This window comes from Nyctereutes procyonoides, unplaced genomic scaffold (genome assembly GCF_905146905.1).
Source record: "Nyctereutes procyonoides isolate TBG_1078 unplaced genomic scaffold, NYPRO_anot_genome, whole genome shotgun sequence".
NCBI lineage: Eukaryota > Metazoa > Chordata > Mammalia > Carnivora > Canidae > Nyctereutes > Nyctereutes procyonoides.
Window position 1 is genome coordinate 928,135 of NW_026575043.1, and position 17,208 is coordinate 945,342.

At 39.3% G+C, this 17,208-nt stretch overlaps 1 protein-coding gene across 1 annotated transcript; it reads right to left on the reverse strand.

The window, feature by feature from the left end:
* Positions 1-10,187: 10,187 nt before the first annotated feature.
* On the reverse strand, positions 10,188-11,165 carry LOC129507843 (putative olfactory receptor 2B8). The gene has a single exon (XM_055322588.1). The coding sequence runs from the start codon at positions 11,163-11,165 to the stop codon at positions 10,188-10,190; it is 978 nt and encodes a 325-aa protein (XP_055178563.1).
* Positions 11,166-17,208: the final 6,043 nt, after the last annotated feature.

Consider the following 17,208-nt stretch of genomic DNA (forward strand, 5'->3'; position numbering starts at 1 on the left):
TTTCTCTCTCTCTCTCTGTGACTATCATAAATTAAAATAAAATAAAGTTTAAAAAAAAAAAAGGAAAGCCAGATAAAGTTCATTCTCATTGGTTAAATATTATGGATATCAAACAGTTTCGATTCTATTAGTTCAGCACATTGGAAAGAAATCAGATGGATCATTTGGAATAGAAAGCAAGATCGAGTGTGAAAGGAACACAAAGTGTTTAGTATCATAATATATATTAATATCTAGTTTATTTCAAATGTTTTAAAAGTAAATGATTTGACATACAACATACAGAGAGTGGAACTAGAGTCAGTGTCAAGTTTGATGAATTTTCCAGTATTGTATACCTTCCATAAACAGTGACCAGACCCAGAATCGAATATAAGCAGAACCCCAGAGTTCCTCTCCCTCATTTTTCCTTCTAATAAAAAAAATCCCTTGTGATTCCACTATTCTGACTCCCAATACCACAGGTTCTTTGTGCCTGGTTTTGAGTTTTACACAAATAAGGGGTAAATTTTATACAATTAAATGTGAACAGTATTGATAGCCCAAGATGGTGGAAGAGTAGGAGACTTAGTTTTGTCTGGTGCCAGGAATTCAGATAGATAGCTATTAAATTATTCTGAACACTTGTGAACTCAACTGGAGATCTAAGAAAATAGCTGCAACTCTACAAATAGAAAAGTAACCACCTTCTGCAATAATGACAAGATGAAAAAACCTTAAAAAATGAACAAGCGTCGATCTGACTACAAGGGATCTAATTTGTATGGATATAAGTAAGATGTCAGAACTAGAGTTCAGAATAATAATTATAAAGATACTAGTTGGGCTTGAAAAAAGCATAGAAGACACTAGGGCATCCCTTTCTGGAGAAATAAAAGAACTAAAATCTAGTCAAGTAAACATAAAAAAGGCTATTAATGAGATGCAAAAAAAATGGAGGCTCTAACTGCTAGGATAAATGATACAGAAGAGGGAATTAGTGATATAGAAGACAAAGTTATGGAGAATAAAGAAGCTGAGAAGAAGAGAGATAACTACTGAATCATGAAGGGGAGAATTTGAGAGATAAGTGATCTCATAAAGTGAAACAATATTAAAGTAATTAGAATTCCAGAAGAAAAGTAAAGAAGGGGGCAGAAAGTATATCAGAGCAAATTATAGCAGAGAACTTCTCTAATGTAGGGAAGGAATCAGGCATCCAAGTCTAGGAGGCACAGAAAACCTACCTCAAAATCAATAAAAATAGGTCAATACCTTGACATATAATAGTGAAACTTGCGAATCTCAAAGAGAAAATTGTGAAAGCAGCTAGGGGGTGGGAAGAGGCCCATAACCTACAAAGGTAGAAACAGTAGACTAGCAGCAGACCTATCTGCAGAGATCTGGCAGGCCAGAAAAGACTGGCGTGATATATTCAGGGTGTTAAATGAGAAAAAATATGCAGTTAAACACACTTTATCCAGCTAGGATGTCGTTCAAAATAGAAGGAGAGATGAAAAGCTTCCAGGACAAACAGAAATGAAAAGAATTTGTGATCACTAAAGCAGCCCTGCAAGAAATATTGAAGTGGAACTTTAAAAGAAAAAAGAACCCAAAACTAACATAGACCAGAAAGGAATGGAGACAATTTACAGAAACAGTGACTTTATAGGTAATACAATGGCACTAAGTTCATATTTTTCAATAGTTACTCTGAATGCAAGTGGGCTAAATGCCCGATCAAAAGACAGAGAGTATAAGACTGAATATAAAAGCAAGACCCAACCATATGCTGTCTATAAGAGACTTATTTTAGACCTAAGACACTTGCAGACTGAAAATGAGGGGGTGGAGAACAATTTACCATGCAAATTGACCTCAAAAGAAAACTGGAGTAACAATCCTCATGTCAGATAAATTAGATTTTAAACCAAGACTGTAATTAGATATGAGGAAGGACACTATATCATAATTAAAGGGTCTGTCCAATGGGAAGATCTAACAACTGTAAATATTTATGCTCCTAACTTGGGAACAGCCAATTCTATAAACCAACCAATAACCAAATTAAAGAAATGCATCAATAATAATACAATAATGGTAGGGGACTTTAACATCCCACTCACTGCAATGGACAGGTTATCTAAGCAGCAGATCAACAAGGAAGCAAGGGCTTTGCATGACACATTGGACCAGATGGACTTCATAGATATATTCAGATATTCCATCCTAAAGCAACAGAATACACATTTTTCTCAAGTGTACATGGAACAGTCTCCAAAATAGATCATATACTGGGTCACAAATCAGGTCTCAACCAGCATCAAAGATTGGGATCATTCCCTGCCTATTTTGAGACTACAATGTATTGAAACTTGAACTCAGTCACAGGAAGAAATTTGGAAAGAACTCAAATACATGGAAGCTAAAGAGCATCCTACTAAAGAATGAATGGGTCAACCAGGAAATTAAGAATTTAAAAAATTCATGAAGGGGAAGAGAGGCAAGATGGCAGAAGAGTAGAGGTTCTGGTTTCATCTGGCCCCCTAAATTTGGCTCAATAACTGTCAAGCCATCCTGAACACATATGAATTCAACCTGAGATTTAAAGAAAAAAGGCTGGAACTCTGCAAATAGAAAAATGACCACTTTTTGCAAGGTAGGAGTGTGGAAAAGAGAAATAGAGGGGAATATATCAGAAGATAAACAGCAGGGAGAGGGAGCATTTGTAAGCTGGCTGCAGGAAAATGATACAGCCCTGAACTCAAAATTGGGACCTTTAGAAATCTGCTCCTATGAGAGACCTCCCTGCCTGAAAGGTGCTCAATGATGAAGCAGGGCAAAATCCCAAGAGGGTGGGGTGGTGGTGTGGTCTCAATATTCCCAAAGGCATAGAAAGAAGAGGGGTGCCTGAGCCCCCAAAGTTCCCAAGCATTGGAGCAAGGGAAACAGGTTTAGGTCAGTGAGCCTGGAAGGAGGCTCAGTTTGTCGTGCTATAAACCACAAACCTCAGCAGGATCTGGTGACCACTGTCTGTGGTGGGTCCCTACAAAGGACTAGAATGCAGTAAACTTCCACCTTTCTCTGGGAAAGATGAGCAGGTGGGCACTCCACCAGGCAACCACTCTCTGCGCCAGGGTTCTGTAAGGGACAGAAGTGGGGCAATGCTCTGCCTCCTCCAGGAAGGGTGAAGTGGGTGGACCAGCAGGCAAAGGCTCTTCCTGTCAAAATCCTACAAATTACACAAATCAGTGTCCTCCTCGCCTGCCCCTGGAAGGTTCTGAGTGGGCATGTACCATAGGAGTCTGCAGAGTTTGGCAAATACCACCATCTCTCAGCTCTGGGGATTGAGATCTGGGCACAGCCATCACAGCCATTCCTCCCCCCCACCCCACTCAAAAGAGGTGCAGAAAGCCTTCAGGGAACAAAGACCTCACACAGCAAGCAGCTTACCCTGAACCCTGCCCCCTGGCAAGGGGCGGTACAATTCCCCCCAGGCAGAGACAGACAAGAATCAGCACAGCAGTCCCCTCCCCCAGATCAGCTGGAATAACAGGGGGACTGCAAGTTTACTTACCAAACAGGACTGCATAACTCCAGGACTGAGAGTAAATAGTATATAGAACCCAAGTTTTCTCTCTTATGATTTATCTTTCAGGTTAAAATATTCCAATATCGGGGATCCCTGGGTGGCTCAGTGGTTGGGCATCTGTCTTTGGCTCGGGGCGTGATACTGGAGTCCTGGGATGGAGTCCCAGGATGGAGTCCTGGGATCGAGTCCCACTCAGGTTCCCTGCATGGAGCCTGCTTCTCCCTCTGCCTGTGTCTCTGCCTCTCTCTCTCTCTCTCTCTCTCTCTCTCTCTCTCTCTGCCTCTCGTGAATAAATAAATAAAATCTTAAAAAAATTCCAATATCATATCAACTAGCAGAGTTCTTTATTCCCATACCAACTAGTTTATTTTATCAACTCCTCATTTTTAAGTTTTTTCTTAACTTTCATTTTTTTTACAATTACATGTATTAGATACATTCTTCAATTATGGCTTCCTTTCACTGTATTGAATTTTATTTTTGTATATATGTAAGTTTTGCTATTTTATAATTTTGGAATTTGGTATCTTCTAACACACAGCCCAAAATACACTCAGAACCAAATGGATCACCCTGTTTTGTCCAGTCTTTGAGATTATATTCTCCCTCCTATCCCATTGCCCCCCCTTTTTTTTGTTTCTATTTTTTAAATTTGTTTTCCTTTTATTTTCTGGTTTCTGACATCTCTGGAATTTTTCTAGTGTGTCTTTTGCATGGGTCATGTTTGATATTTTTGACTCTGCTCACTCATACAGCCATTTTGCATTCAACAAAATGACTAGAAGGACAAATTCAACACAAAAGAAGAAACAGAGGTAACACTCTATCACAGATCTAATGGAAATGGATTTAAGTAAAATGTTGGAATTCAGGACTACAATTAAAAAGTTACTAGTTCGGCTTGAAAAAAACATAAAAGACTCTAGAGAATCTCTTCCTGCAGAAATGAGATCTAATCAGGCCAAAATTAAAAATACTCTGAGATGCAGTCTAAACTGAATGCTCTAACAAGTAGGGTAAATGAGACAGAAGAGAAAGTGAGACAGAAGACAAGCTGATGGAAAGGAAAGAAGCTGAAGAAAAGAGAAAAACAACTAAGAGCCCATGAGGAGAGTCTCTGAGAATTAAGTGATAGTTTGAAAAAAAAAAGTAACAGCTATATAGTATTAGAACTCCTGAGGGTGGAGAGAGAGAGAGAGAGAGAGAGAGAGAGAGAAAGAGAGAGAGAGAGAGAACCAGGAGGTATATTTGAGCAAATCATAGCTGAGAACCTCCCTAATCTGGGGAAGAAAACAAGCATTCATATCCAAGAAATAGAGAGGACCCCTCCCATAGTCAACAAAAACAGTTAAACTCAAACATATAATAGTGAAGTTTGCAGATATCAGAGATAAAGAGAAAATCCTGAAAGCAGTGAGAGACAAAAGATTCCTGGCATACAATGGAAGAAATATCAGACTAACAGCAGACCTATCCACAGAGACTTGGCAGGATAGAAAGGGTTGGCATGATATATTCAGGGTACTAAATGAGAAAAACATGCAGCCAGTAATACTTTATCCAGCAAGGCTGTCATTTAGAATGGAGGGAGAGATAAAGAACTTCCAGGATAGACACAAACTAAAAGAATATGTGACTACCAAACCAGTTCTGCAAGAAATATTAAGGAGGATCATGTAAGCAAAGAGCGAGCCCAAAGAAACAGAGACGATATGCAGAAACAGGGACCATACAAGTAATACAGTAACACTAAATTCATATTTTTCAATAGTTACTGTGAAAGTGAATGGGCTAAATGCTCCAATCAAAAGACACAGGGTTTCAGACTGGATAAAAAAGCAAGACCCAACCATATGTTGTCTACAAGAGACTCATTTTAGAACTAAGACACCTTCAGACTGAAAGTGAGGTGGTGGAGAACAATTTACTATGCAAATCGACCTCAAAAGAAAGCTGGGGTAGTGATCCTCATATCAGATAAATTAGATTTTGAACCAAACACTGAGAGAAGAACACTATATCATACTTAGAGGATTTATCCAACAAGAAGATCTAACAATTATGAATATTTTTTGCCCTTAATGTTGGAGCAGCCAATTATATCAATCAGTTAATAACCAAGGTAAAGAAACATATAGATAATAATACGTTAATAGGAGGAGACTTCAATACTCCACTCTCAGGGCAACCCGGGTGGCTCAGTGATTTAGTGCCACCTTCAGTCCAGGGCCTGATCCTGGAGACCCAGGATCAAATCCCACGTCGGGCTCCCTGCATAGAGCCTGCTTCTCCCTCTGCCTGTGTCTCTGCCTCTTCTCTCTCTGTGTCTCTCATGAATAAATAAAATCTTAAAAAAAATAATCCACTCTCAGCAAAAGACAGATCTTCTAAGCAGAAGATCAACAAAGAAACAAGGGCTTGAATGACACACTGGACCAGATGGACTTCATAGATATATTAAGAACATTCCATCCTAATGCAAGGGAATATGTTCTTCTCAACTTCCCATAGAACTTTCTCTGGATTAGACCACATACTGGGTCACAAATCAGGTCTCAAGTGATACCAAAAGACTGGGATTATTCCCTGCATATTTTCAGACCACAATACTTTGAAAGACCTCAATCACAAGAAGAAATTTGGAAGGAACTCAAACACTGGGAGATGAAAAAACATCCTACTAAAAGATGAATACGTCAAACAGGAAATTAGAGAAGAATTAAAAAGACTCATGCAAACTATAAAAATGAAAGCACAACTGTTCAAAACCTTTGGATTACAGAAAAGGTTGTCCTAGGAGGGAAGTACTAACTATAGAAATGATTCCTGAAAGTATAGTCTTTAGGAGGGAAGTACATTGCAATACAAGCCTCCCACAAAAAACTAGAAAAATCTCAAATACACAAGCTAACCTCACACCTAAAGGAGCTGGAGAAAGAAGAGCAAATAAAACCTACACCAATCAGGAGAAAAGAAATAAAAAAGATTACAGCAGAAATCAATGAACTTGATTGAGACCAGAAGAATAGTAGGACAGATAAACAAAATGAGGACCTGGTTCTTTGAAAGAATTAATACAACCCCCTAGTCAGACTTATTAAAAGAAAAACGACTCAAATTAATAAAATCAAGAATTAAGGAGAAGAGATCATACCAATACTAAGGAAATGAGAATGATTCTAAGAACGTATTATATGCCAACAAATTAGGTAAGCTGGAAGAATGGACACATTCCTGGAAATTACCAAAACTAAAACAGGAAGAAATAGAAAATGTGAACAGATCAAAACCAAGAAGGAAATTGAAGCTGTCATCAAAAACTTCCCAAGAAACAAGAGTCCAGGGCTAGATGGCTTTCCAGGGGAATTGTACCAAACATTAAAAGAAGAAAGAATACTTATTCTACTGAAGTGGTTTAAAAAAAATAGAAAGGGAAATAAAACTTTCAAATTATTTCTATGAGGCCAGCATTACCTTGAACCCAAAACTGAACAAAACCCCATGAAAAGAGACTTATAGGCCAACATCCCTGATATACATGGATGTCAAAATACTGACCAAGATACTAGTTAATGGAATCCAAAAGGATTATTCACCATGACCAAGTGGAATTTATTCCTGGGATGCAAGGATGGTTCAACATCCATAAAACAATCAACATGATAGATCACATTAATAAAACAAAGGATAAGAACCATATGATCCTCTCAATTGATGAAGAAAAAGCATTTAACAAAATAGAGCATCCTTTCTTGCCTAAAACTCTGCATAGCGTAGGGATAGAGGGAACATACTTCAATATTATAAAAGGTATCTATGAAAAGCCTGAAGCAAATATCATTCTCAATGGGGAAAAACTGAGAGCTTTTCCCCTAAGGTCAGGAGCAAGCAGGGATGTCCTCTTCCATCATTGTTGTTCAACATAGTACTAAAAGTCCTAGCCTCAGCAGACAACAAATGAAATAAAAAGAATTCATATTGCCAAAGAAGTAGTCAAACTCTCACTCTTTGCAGATGACATGATACTCTCTCTAAAGAATCCAGAGACTCCACCCCAAAATGCTAGAACTCATCCAGAAATTCAGCAATGTGGCAAGATGCAAAGTCAATGCACAGAAATTAATTGTATTTCTATACGCTAACAATGAGGCTGGAGAAAGAGAAATTAAAGAGTCAATCCCATTTACAATTGCATCAAAATCCATAAGATACCTAGGAATACACCTAACCAAAGATGCAAAAGATCGGTGCTCTAAAAAATACAGAACACTTATGAAAGAAATTGAGGAAGACACAAGAAATGGAAAAATATTCTATGCACATGGATTGGAAGAACAAATATTGTGAAAATGTCTATGCTACCCAGAGTTATTTACACATTCAATGCAACCCCTATCTAAATACCATGCCCTTTCTTCACAAGGTTGGAACAAATAATCCTAAGATTTGTTTGGAGCCAGAGAAGACCCCAAATAGCCAGAGGAATGTTGAAAAAGAAAACTAAAGATGGGAGTATCTTAATGCCTGACTTTCAAGCTGTATTGCAAAGCTGTGACCATAAAGACAGTATGGTTCTGGCACAAAAAAAGACACATAGATCAATGGAACAAAAGAACCCAGAAATAGACCCTCAACTCTATAGTCAACTATCTTTGGCAAAGCAGGGACGAATATCCAATGGAAAAAAAGACAAAGCAGGAAAGACAATCCAATGAGAAAAAAGACAATAAATGATGTTGAGAAAATTGGACAATCACATGCAGAAGAATGAAACTAGACCATTTCCTCACACCACACACAAAAATAAACTCAAATGGATTTGAGACCTAAATGGGAGGCAAGAATCCATAAAAATTTTAGAGAAGAACACAGGGAGCCACCTTAGTGACCTTGGCCACAGCAACTTCTTGCTAGACAAGTCTCCAAAGGCACGGGAAACAAAGGTTAAAATGAACTATGGGAACTTCATCATGATGCAAAGCTTTTGCATAGCCAAAGAAACAATTGACAAAACCAAAAGACACCTGACTGAATGAGAGAAGATATTTGCAAATGACAGATCAGATAAAGGGCTAGTATCCAAGATCTATAAAGAACTGGTCAAACTCACACCCAGAGAACAAATAATCCAGTCAATAAATGGGCAGAAGACATGAACAGACACTTCTCCAAAGAAGACATACTGATGGCCAACAGATGGGAAAAAATGCTCAGCATCTCTTGGCATCAGGGAAATACAATCAAAACCACAATAAGATACCACCTCAAACTGGTCAGAATGGCTAAAACGAAAAAAATCAGGAAATAAAAGATGTTTGCAAGGATGTAGAGAAAGGGGAACCTTCTTACATTGTTGGTGGGAATGTAAGGTGGTGCAGCCACTCTGGAAGACAGTATAGGCATTCCCCAAAAAGTTGAAAATAGAGCTACCCTACAACTCAGCAATTGCATTACTATTTACCCCAAAGATACAAATGTAGTGATCCAAAGGGGCACCTGCACCCCAACGTTTATAGCAGCAATGTCCACAATGGCCAAACTATAGAAAGAGCCCAAGTGTTTACCAAAAGATGAATGAATAAAGAAGATGTGATGCACGTGCACGCACACACACACAATGGAATATTACCATAAAAATGAAATCTTTTTTTTATAAATTAATTTTTATTGGTGTTCAATTTACCAACATACAGAATAACACCCAGTGCTCATCCCGTCAAGTGTCCCCCTCAGTGCCCGTCACCCATTCACCCCCACCCCCCGCCCTCCTCCCCTTCCACCACCCCTAGTTCATTTCCCAGAGTTAGGAGTCTTTATGTTCTGTCTCCCTTTCTGATATTTCCCACACATTTCTTCTCCCTTCCCTTATATTCCCTTTCACTATTATTCATATTCCCCAAATGAATGAGAACATACACTGTTTGTCCTTCTCCGATTGACTTACTTCACTCAGCATAATACCCTCCAGTTCCATCCACGTTGAAGCAAATGGTGGGTATTTGTCGTTTCTAATGGCTGAGTAATATAAAAATGAAATCTTGCTATTTGCAACAACTTGGAAGGAACTCCAAGGGAATTATACTAAGTTAAATAAGTCAATCAGAAAAGACAATTTTCATATGACTTCACTCATGTGAAATGCAAGAAACTGGATCCTAGGGGAACAGAGGGAAAAATAAACGAAGATGAAATCAGAGAGGGAGACCATTTTATATCTTATTTCTTTCAACATTGTGTTTTTGAGAATCATTCATGTTGTTGTTTGTACTTATAATTTGTGTATTCTCATTTTTGTAAAGTTTTCCAAGACATGATATTCTCGTGGTTTTCTGTCTTTTTTCTTTTCTTTCTTTCTTTCTTTCTTTCTTTCTTTCTTTCTTTCTTTCTATCTTCCTTTCTTTTTCTACATAATCTTAAAACCCATATTCTTTCCACTGGAAGATTTAGCTCCATGGGGACAGTGGTGTTTGCTGTAGTTGCTGACACATCTCAAGTTCTAGATTACCACCTCATCCAGAACAGATGCTGTATGAAGATCTGCTGAATTATGTGAGAACCCACTTGGAGTCACCCAGAAGTTCCCTCGAGCACCAACTGTCAAGCCTGCGAGCCTGCATTAGCTCCTTCTGGAGTCCATGGTCACCCTCAGCAGTCTCCTCAGTGCCCCTTTGACCTCTTTGTTTCTCAGAGTGTAAATGAGGGGATTCAGCAGGGGAGTGACCAGTGTGTAGAAGAGTGCAATGCTCTTGTTCACATCCTGTGAATAACTGGAGGGAGGCTGGAGGTACATTGAGATGAGTGTGCCAAAGAAGATGACCACCACCATGAGGTGGGAACCACAGGTTCCGAAGGCCTTCTGCCTGCCCTGGGCTGACTTTATCTTCAGGACTGTCCGGGTGATGTGGCCATAGGACAGTAAGATGAGAGACAGGGGCACAACGAGGAAGAAGACGCTGACCGTGAAGAGTTCAGCCTGGTTGATGGAGGTGTCGGCACAGGACAGCTTCAGCATCACCGGAACTTCACAGAAGAAATGGTCCAGCTGGTTTCTCCCACACAGGGGAAGAATCATGGTCAGAGCCGTTTGTAGCACAGAGTTGCCGAACCCTGTGAACCAAGCAGTTAGCACCAGCCGCAGGCAAAGCTGCGGGTGCACGATGGCCAGGTAGTGCAGTGGGCGGCACACGGCGGCATAGCGGTCATAGGCCATGACGGCCAGGAGCACACACTCCACGCCCCCAAGCCCCAGGGCGATGAAGAGCTGGGTCACACAGCCACCATACGTGATGGTCTTGACCCGCCCCTGGAGGTTGGCCAGCGTCTGAGGCACCGTGCAGGTGGTCAAACAAAGATCCATGAAAGAGAGGTTGGACAGGAAGAAATACATGGGGGTGTGCAGGCGAGGGTCCATCCAAGACAGAAGGATGATGGTGCCATTGCCAAGAAAGCTCAAGAAGTAAACGATCAGGATGAGCACAAAGAGAGGCGTCTCCAACTGAGGCCTGTTGGAGAATCCTAGGAGAAGGAATCCTGAGAAGGTGCTGTCATTAGCTCTTTCTCTTGCACTCTGCCTGTGCAAGAAGGAGGACTCCATTGTTTTATCTTGTGTGTTCCATCCACCTCTGTTTTCCTACAGCAGGTGGCTGGAGTCTGGTTGGGAGCCTAAGTTTGCACAGTGCCTTCCTTGTGGGTGAGGAAGGGGGTAATAAATAGCCACTGGACAGAATCATCTTCCATGTTTCAGGCTCTTCTCTCAGCGAGTCGGTGAGGTTGGCATGTACATGATCTCCGTTGAATAGATGAGGGAATGGAGGATGAAGGAGATTCAATCATTTTCCAAGGGAGACTCACCAGGGTTCAGACAGCGCTCTCCACTCCATGAGCTCTTAACCACTAGGGATATTGTCTTTTCATCATTGTATGAATTCTGAGGCTCACTGTAGTTTCTCCAAAAATTAAATCAATTTGTTCTGAATCAGTTGCCCATTTGTACTGCCTCTATTCCTTTCTCTATTTTCCATCAAGAATTGAAATACATCAGACTGGCTCCCCTACTTCTGCTTTGTGTAGAGAAAAATACATTTTTTCTATAAATGCATAGATAGCAAAATTTTCCATTACTAATTTTATTCAAAGAGAACAATGTATTTTTATGTATAATCTAATGAAACATTTGGGAATGGAGCCTGAAATTATAATTATTGACTGGGAAGTGCCTATTGGAAATGATTGAAGAATTCATTGTGTCCAAACTTTGTGTTACAGGAGGACTAATGCGGAATAATCATTACTGACACTAATTTCAGTAAAATCTGAGAAAATCACCAATCCAATGTTTAGTTTTTCCTTCTCTCTCACATTACAATTCCATTTAAAATTTTTTCAATGTAGGGTGCCTGGATGGCTTAGTAGGTTAAGTGGCTCAGTTCATGATCTCAGGTTCTGGGATTGTCATGGCTCCACAATCAGCATGGAGTCTTCTTCAGCATTATCTCTCTCCCTCTCCCTGGGCCTTCCCCTGCTCTCTCACTCTCTCTGTAAAATAAATAAATAAATAAATAAATAAATAAATAAATAAATAAATCTAATACAAAACAAAAAAATAAAATTTTTGTATTAGATGTAATGGAACAAAATATTTTTTCAAAATCCCAATCTCTACTTCTATAAATACCAGCCTCACAGAAATCATTTTGTTTTCTATAAAACATCAGGCTTGTTCTTAGAAATAACCTCCTTCTCATCCCCACAACCTATGATATAAGTCTGATAGTGAATACAACTTAAGAGTAATATCTCATAGTATCACCATAGCCTGGAAAAGAGTCTGGCATGTAGTAGAATCACAAAAAAATGTTTATGGAATAAATGAAAATATGGAAGATTAAGACCTGTAACAAGTTATTGAAAGTGAGCCTAAGGGGTATCAGAAATTCAGAGAGAATACCAAAGCAAAGGAAATCTTGAACAATAGATAATAAATAGCCTTGACTATTCAAACTGTGTGTGTGTGTTTTTTTAAAACTGTGTTGTCTGGAACTTTGCAGGACTTGGTCTATCTTCTGTAAATGTCACTTTTCTATCAGCAAAATCCATGACCCAGCAAGAGGATATTCGACCACCTCTCTATTCTGCCTTTTCTGTTGGATTGTCAGTCCCCTTTTCCTTTTATTCCTAAATCCTTTCGGTGATTATTTTGTTGGCTGTTGTTACGGTGTTGCCAAAGTGTAGAATTAATTTGGAATAATATGTTTCAAAATGCAATTAATGGGAATCAGAATACTTGGATTTTAAGTACAAATCTACCCCTATTAATAAGCTTTGACATATTGAAGGCTGCTCCTCAACTCCTCCTGCCTGGCCTTTCCTCCTTCCAAATAAATGAGGTGATATTACTAGGTTTTAGTAAGAAATGTAAGATATAATGTTTTTAGCTCTTTACTGAAACCTGGTAGATTTATGGTTCAATAGATCCGTTGTCTGTTTCAAAGAAGCACCTGTCACTCCTTGCATGCTCTTAAGCAAAAACATGGGTTTTAAATTTCTGTATCTTCCATATTATCAGGCCTTGATCCGAAATATCCAGAATCAAACAACAGGCATTAGTCAGTGGAATTTGTCTTACCAGATGTTATTGAGCCTTAGCTCTGGTACTTCCCTCTCTCTTTGTGCTTTAAGAGTCAGAGAAGGGTGTCTCCAGTCCATCATGGTCTCCAGTGGAAGTCTCTTACAGGGCTTTCAAGTCAGTTGTTTTTTCTCAGGAATCACTGACATGTCTCATAACTCAGTCGAGAATACGATTTTAAAAGATTTTGTTCTTGTCAGTGATGCACAGAAAGTGATTGGAACCAAGAAAGCATATATTCTGATAAGGAACATCTAAAATTCATTGTAACTAGAAAAGGAGAATTAAAGATCAGGAACAAGACAGGGATGTCCACTCTCACCACTGCTATTCAACATAGTACTGGAAGTCCTAGCCTCAGCAATCAGACAACAAAAAGACATTAAAGGCATTCAAATTGGCAAAGAAGTCAAACTCTCCCTCTTCGCCGATGACATGATACTCTACATAGAAAACCCAAAAGCCTCCACCCCAAGATTGCTAGAACTCATACAGCAATTTGGTAGCGTGGCAGGATACAAAATCAATGCCCAGAAATCAGTGGCATTTCTATACACTAACAATGAGACTGAAGAAAGAGAAATTAAGGAGTCAATCCCATTTACAATTGCACCCAAAAGCATAAGATACCTAGGAATAAAGCTAACCAAAGAGGTAAAGGATCTATACCCTAAAAACTATAGAACACTTCTGAAAGAAATTGAGGAAGACACAAAGAGATGGAAAAATATTCCATGCTCATGGATTGGCAGAATTAATATTGTGAAAATGTCAATGTTACCCAGGGCAATTTACATGTTTAATGCAATCCCTATCAAAATACCATGGACTTTCTTCAGAGAGTTAGAACAAATTATTTTAAGATTTGTGTGGAATCAGAAAAGACCCCGAATAGCCAGGGGTATTTTAAAAAAGAAAACCATAGCTGGGGGCATCACAATGCCAGATTTCAGGTTGTACTACAAAGCTGTGGTCATCAAGACAGTGTGGTACTGGCACAAAAACAGACAAATGGAACAGAATAGAGGACCCAGAAGTGGACCCTGAACTTTATGGTCAACTAATATTCGATAAAGGAGGAAAGACGATCCACTGGAAGAAAGACAGTCTCTTCAATAGATGGTGCTGGGAAAATTGGACATCCACATGCAGAAGAATGAAACTAGACCACTCCCTTGCACCATACACAAAGATAAACTCAAAATGGATGAAAGGTCTAAATGTGAGACAAGATTCCATCAAAATCCTAGAGGAGAACACAGGCAACACCCTTTTTGAACTCGGCCACAGTAACTTCTTGCAAGATACATCCACAAAGGCAAAAGAAACAAAAGCAAAAATGAACTATTGGGACTTCATCAAGGTTAGAAGCTTTTGCACAGCAAAGGATACAGTCAACAAAACTCAAAGACAACCTACAGAATGGGAGAAGATATTTGCAAATAATGTATCAGATAAAGGGCTAGTTTCCAAAATGTATAAAGAACTTATTAAACTCAACAGCAAAGAAACAAACAATCCAATCATGAAATGGGCAAAGGACATGAAGAGAAATCTCACCGAGGAAGACATAGACATGGCCAACATGCACATGAGAAAATGCTCTGCATCACTTGCCATCAGGGAAATACAAATCAAAACCACAATGAGATACCACCTCACACCACTGAGAATGGGGAAAATTAACAAGGCAGGAAACAACAAATGTTGGAGAGGATGCGGAGAAAAGGGAACCCTCTTGCACTGCTGGTGGGAATGTGAACTGGTGCAGCCACTCTGGAAAACTGTGTGGAGGTTCCTCAAAGAGTTAAAAATAGACCTGCCCTACGACCCAGCAATTGCACTGTTAGGGATTTACCCCAAAGATTCAGATGCAATCAAACGCCGGGACACCTGCACCCCGATGTTTCTAGCAGCCATGTCCACAATAGCCAAACTGTGGAAGGAGCCTCGGTGTCCATCGAAAGATGAATGGATAAAGAAGATGTGGTTTATGTATACAATGGAATATTCCTCAGCCATTAGAAACGACAAATACCCACCATTTGCTTCAACGTGGATGGAACTGGAGGGTATTATGCTGAGTGAAGTAAGTCAATCGGAGAAGGACAAACAGTGTATGTTCTCATTCATTTGGGGAATATGAATAATAGTGAAAGGGAATATAAGGGAAGGGAGAAGAAAAGTGTGGGAAATATCAGAAAGGGACACAGAACATAAAGACTCCTAACTCTGGGAAATGAACTAGGGGTGGTGGAAGGGGAGGAGGGCGGGGGGTGGGGGTGAATGGGTGACGGGCACTGAGGGGGACACTTGACGGGATGAGCACTGGGTGTTATTCTGTATGTTGGTAAATTGAACACCAATAAAAATTAATTTATTAAAAAAAGAGAGTTGTTATTAAAATGATCATTTTAGCAAAAAAAAAAAAAAGAAGAAGAAGAAGAAAGAAAAGGAGAATTAAATGGCCATGGAAATTTTAGTAAATTTCAATATGTAGTATTATTTTCCTAGACTTCCATAACAGAGTCCCACAAAGTAGGTGGTTTGAGAGAACAAGCCTTACTGTATCATAGCTCAGGAGAATAGAAATCCTAAGTGAAGACATTAGCAGGGCTTCTTAGGCCATATGGAGAATACATCCTTGGGCCTTTGTAGCTTCTGGTGGTTTGTTTACTGGCAGTTTTGGGGGTTCATTGGCTAGCAGCTATAGCACTTCATCTACTGCCTCCATAGGCATATGACAGTCTCTCCTGCCTGTCATCTCTTGTTCTTATAAGAAATACCAGTTGTATTGGATTAGAGCACACCCTATTGAGTGTACCATCATCCTAATTTGAATACATCTGTAAAAATTCTGTTTTCACATAAAATCCAGTTAACCTAAACTGGGGTTAGTATCTCAACATACTTTTTTAGGAGGGCAGGGAGGTTGTGGGCAGACGCAATACAACCCTATAGCAATAGTATAATGCAATTATGCCCTTCAAATGACAACAAATCTTTATTATAAATAAATGCCTGCGTGCAATGGTAAGACCAAGATGCAGGTATTAGTTCTATCCTATTCCAAGTTCTCTTATTCTCTTATTCATATTGCAGAAACCTACAGTAATAGGAGGCAGATCTGTTTTGCGTGGCGTGAATAATCAATGAAGACTTTTCTCCTATACACCCATTTGTTACACTTTACAGATCTGAAACAAAAACACAGATTGCATGCTTGTAAGTCCTACCACCTAGCATTTGGTTTGAGCTGGAAGAGAAACTACATTCTATCATTTCACTAGTGAAGTGGTATTCAGCTAATCTAGAGTTCAGATTTCTCTTCTGTCTGCAAGTGACTCTAAGGAAACAGCAAACTCACCCATAGACACTACTTCTGCAGGTAACATCACCACCTTTCTGGGTCTAAGTTCTTAGGAGCAAAAGGAACAACTTCATCTCATTGTAGGAGCATTTGAATGGATGTGAGGATAAGAATATAACATCTTCTTCCTAGGAAGAATAACAAAGATTACGGATATCCAACTGCCTCTTGGAAGAAGAAAGATGATCTTTGAAGGATCAGTACAGTTGAATGAAATGAGGAGATTAGTATATTGATGGCAAAGTGAATGTCTGCAGATGAAAGTGCATGACTGCTGGTCCCCCAGGATTGCTAATGCATACAGTGATTGCCAAGATGTTTATGGTCATGGAGTTGTAGAAATGTGTTAGGGGATGAAAGAGAACAGAATTCTTAGAATAAATACAGATTCATGTATTTAAAGTATGCCATCCTTGGAGAGGATAATGTTTGAAAATGGTGAATCTAAAAGTCAAGGGAAGTAAAAATTACTCTCCCTCAAATTCTGTTAATGGTAGTACCAAATCTCTTTACAACTAATGTTAGCATAAATTGTCTCATCCTCAGGGTTTACCCAGGAAGACTGTCCACTCATTTCAGTGTTTCAGCACAGAAGAGGAAAGACAAATTAGAGTGGACAAATGAGTCACAGCAAAACAGAAA

Coding starts and splice junctions, on each gene's coding strand:
- LOC129507843 (XM_055322588.1), bottom strand. CDS start 11,165: ATGGAGTCCTCCTTCTTGCACAGGCAGAGTGCAAGAGAAAGAGCTAAT.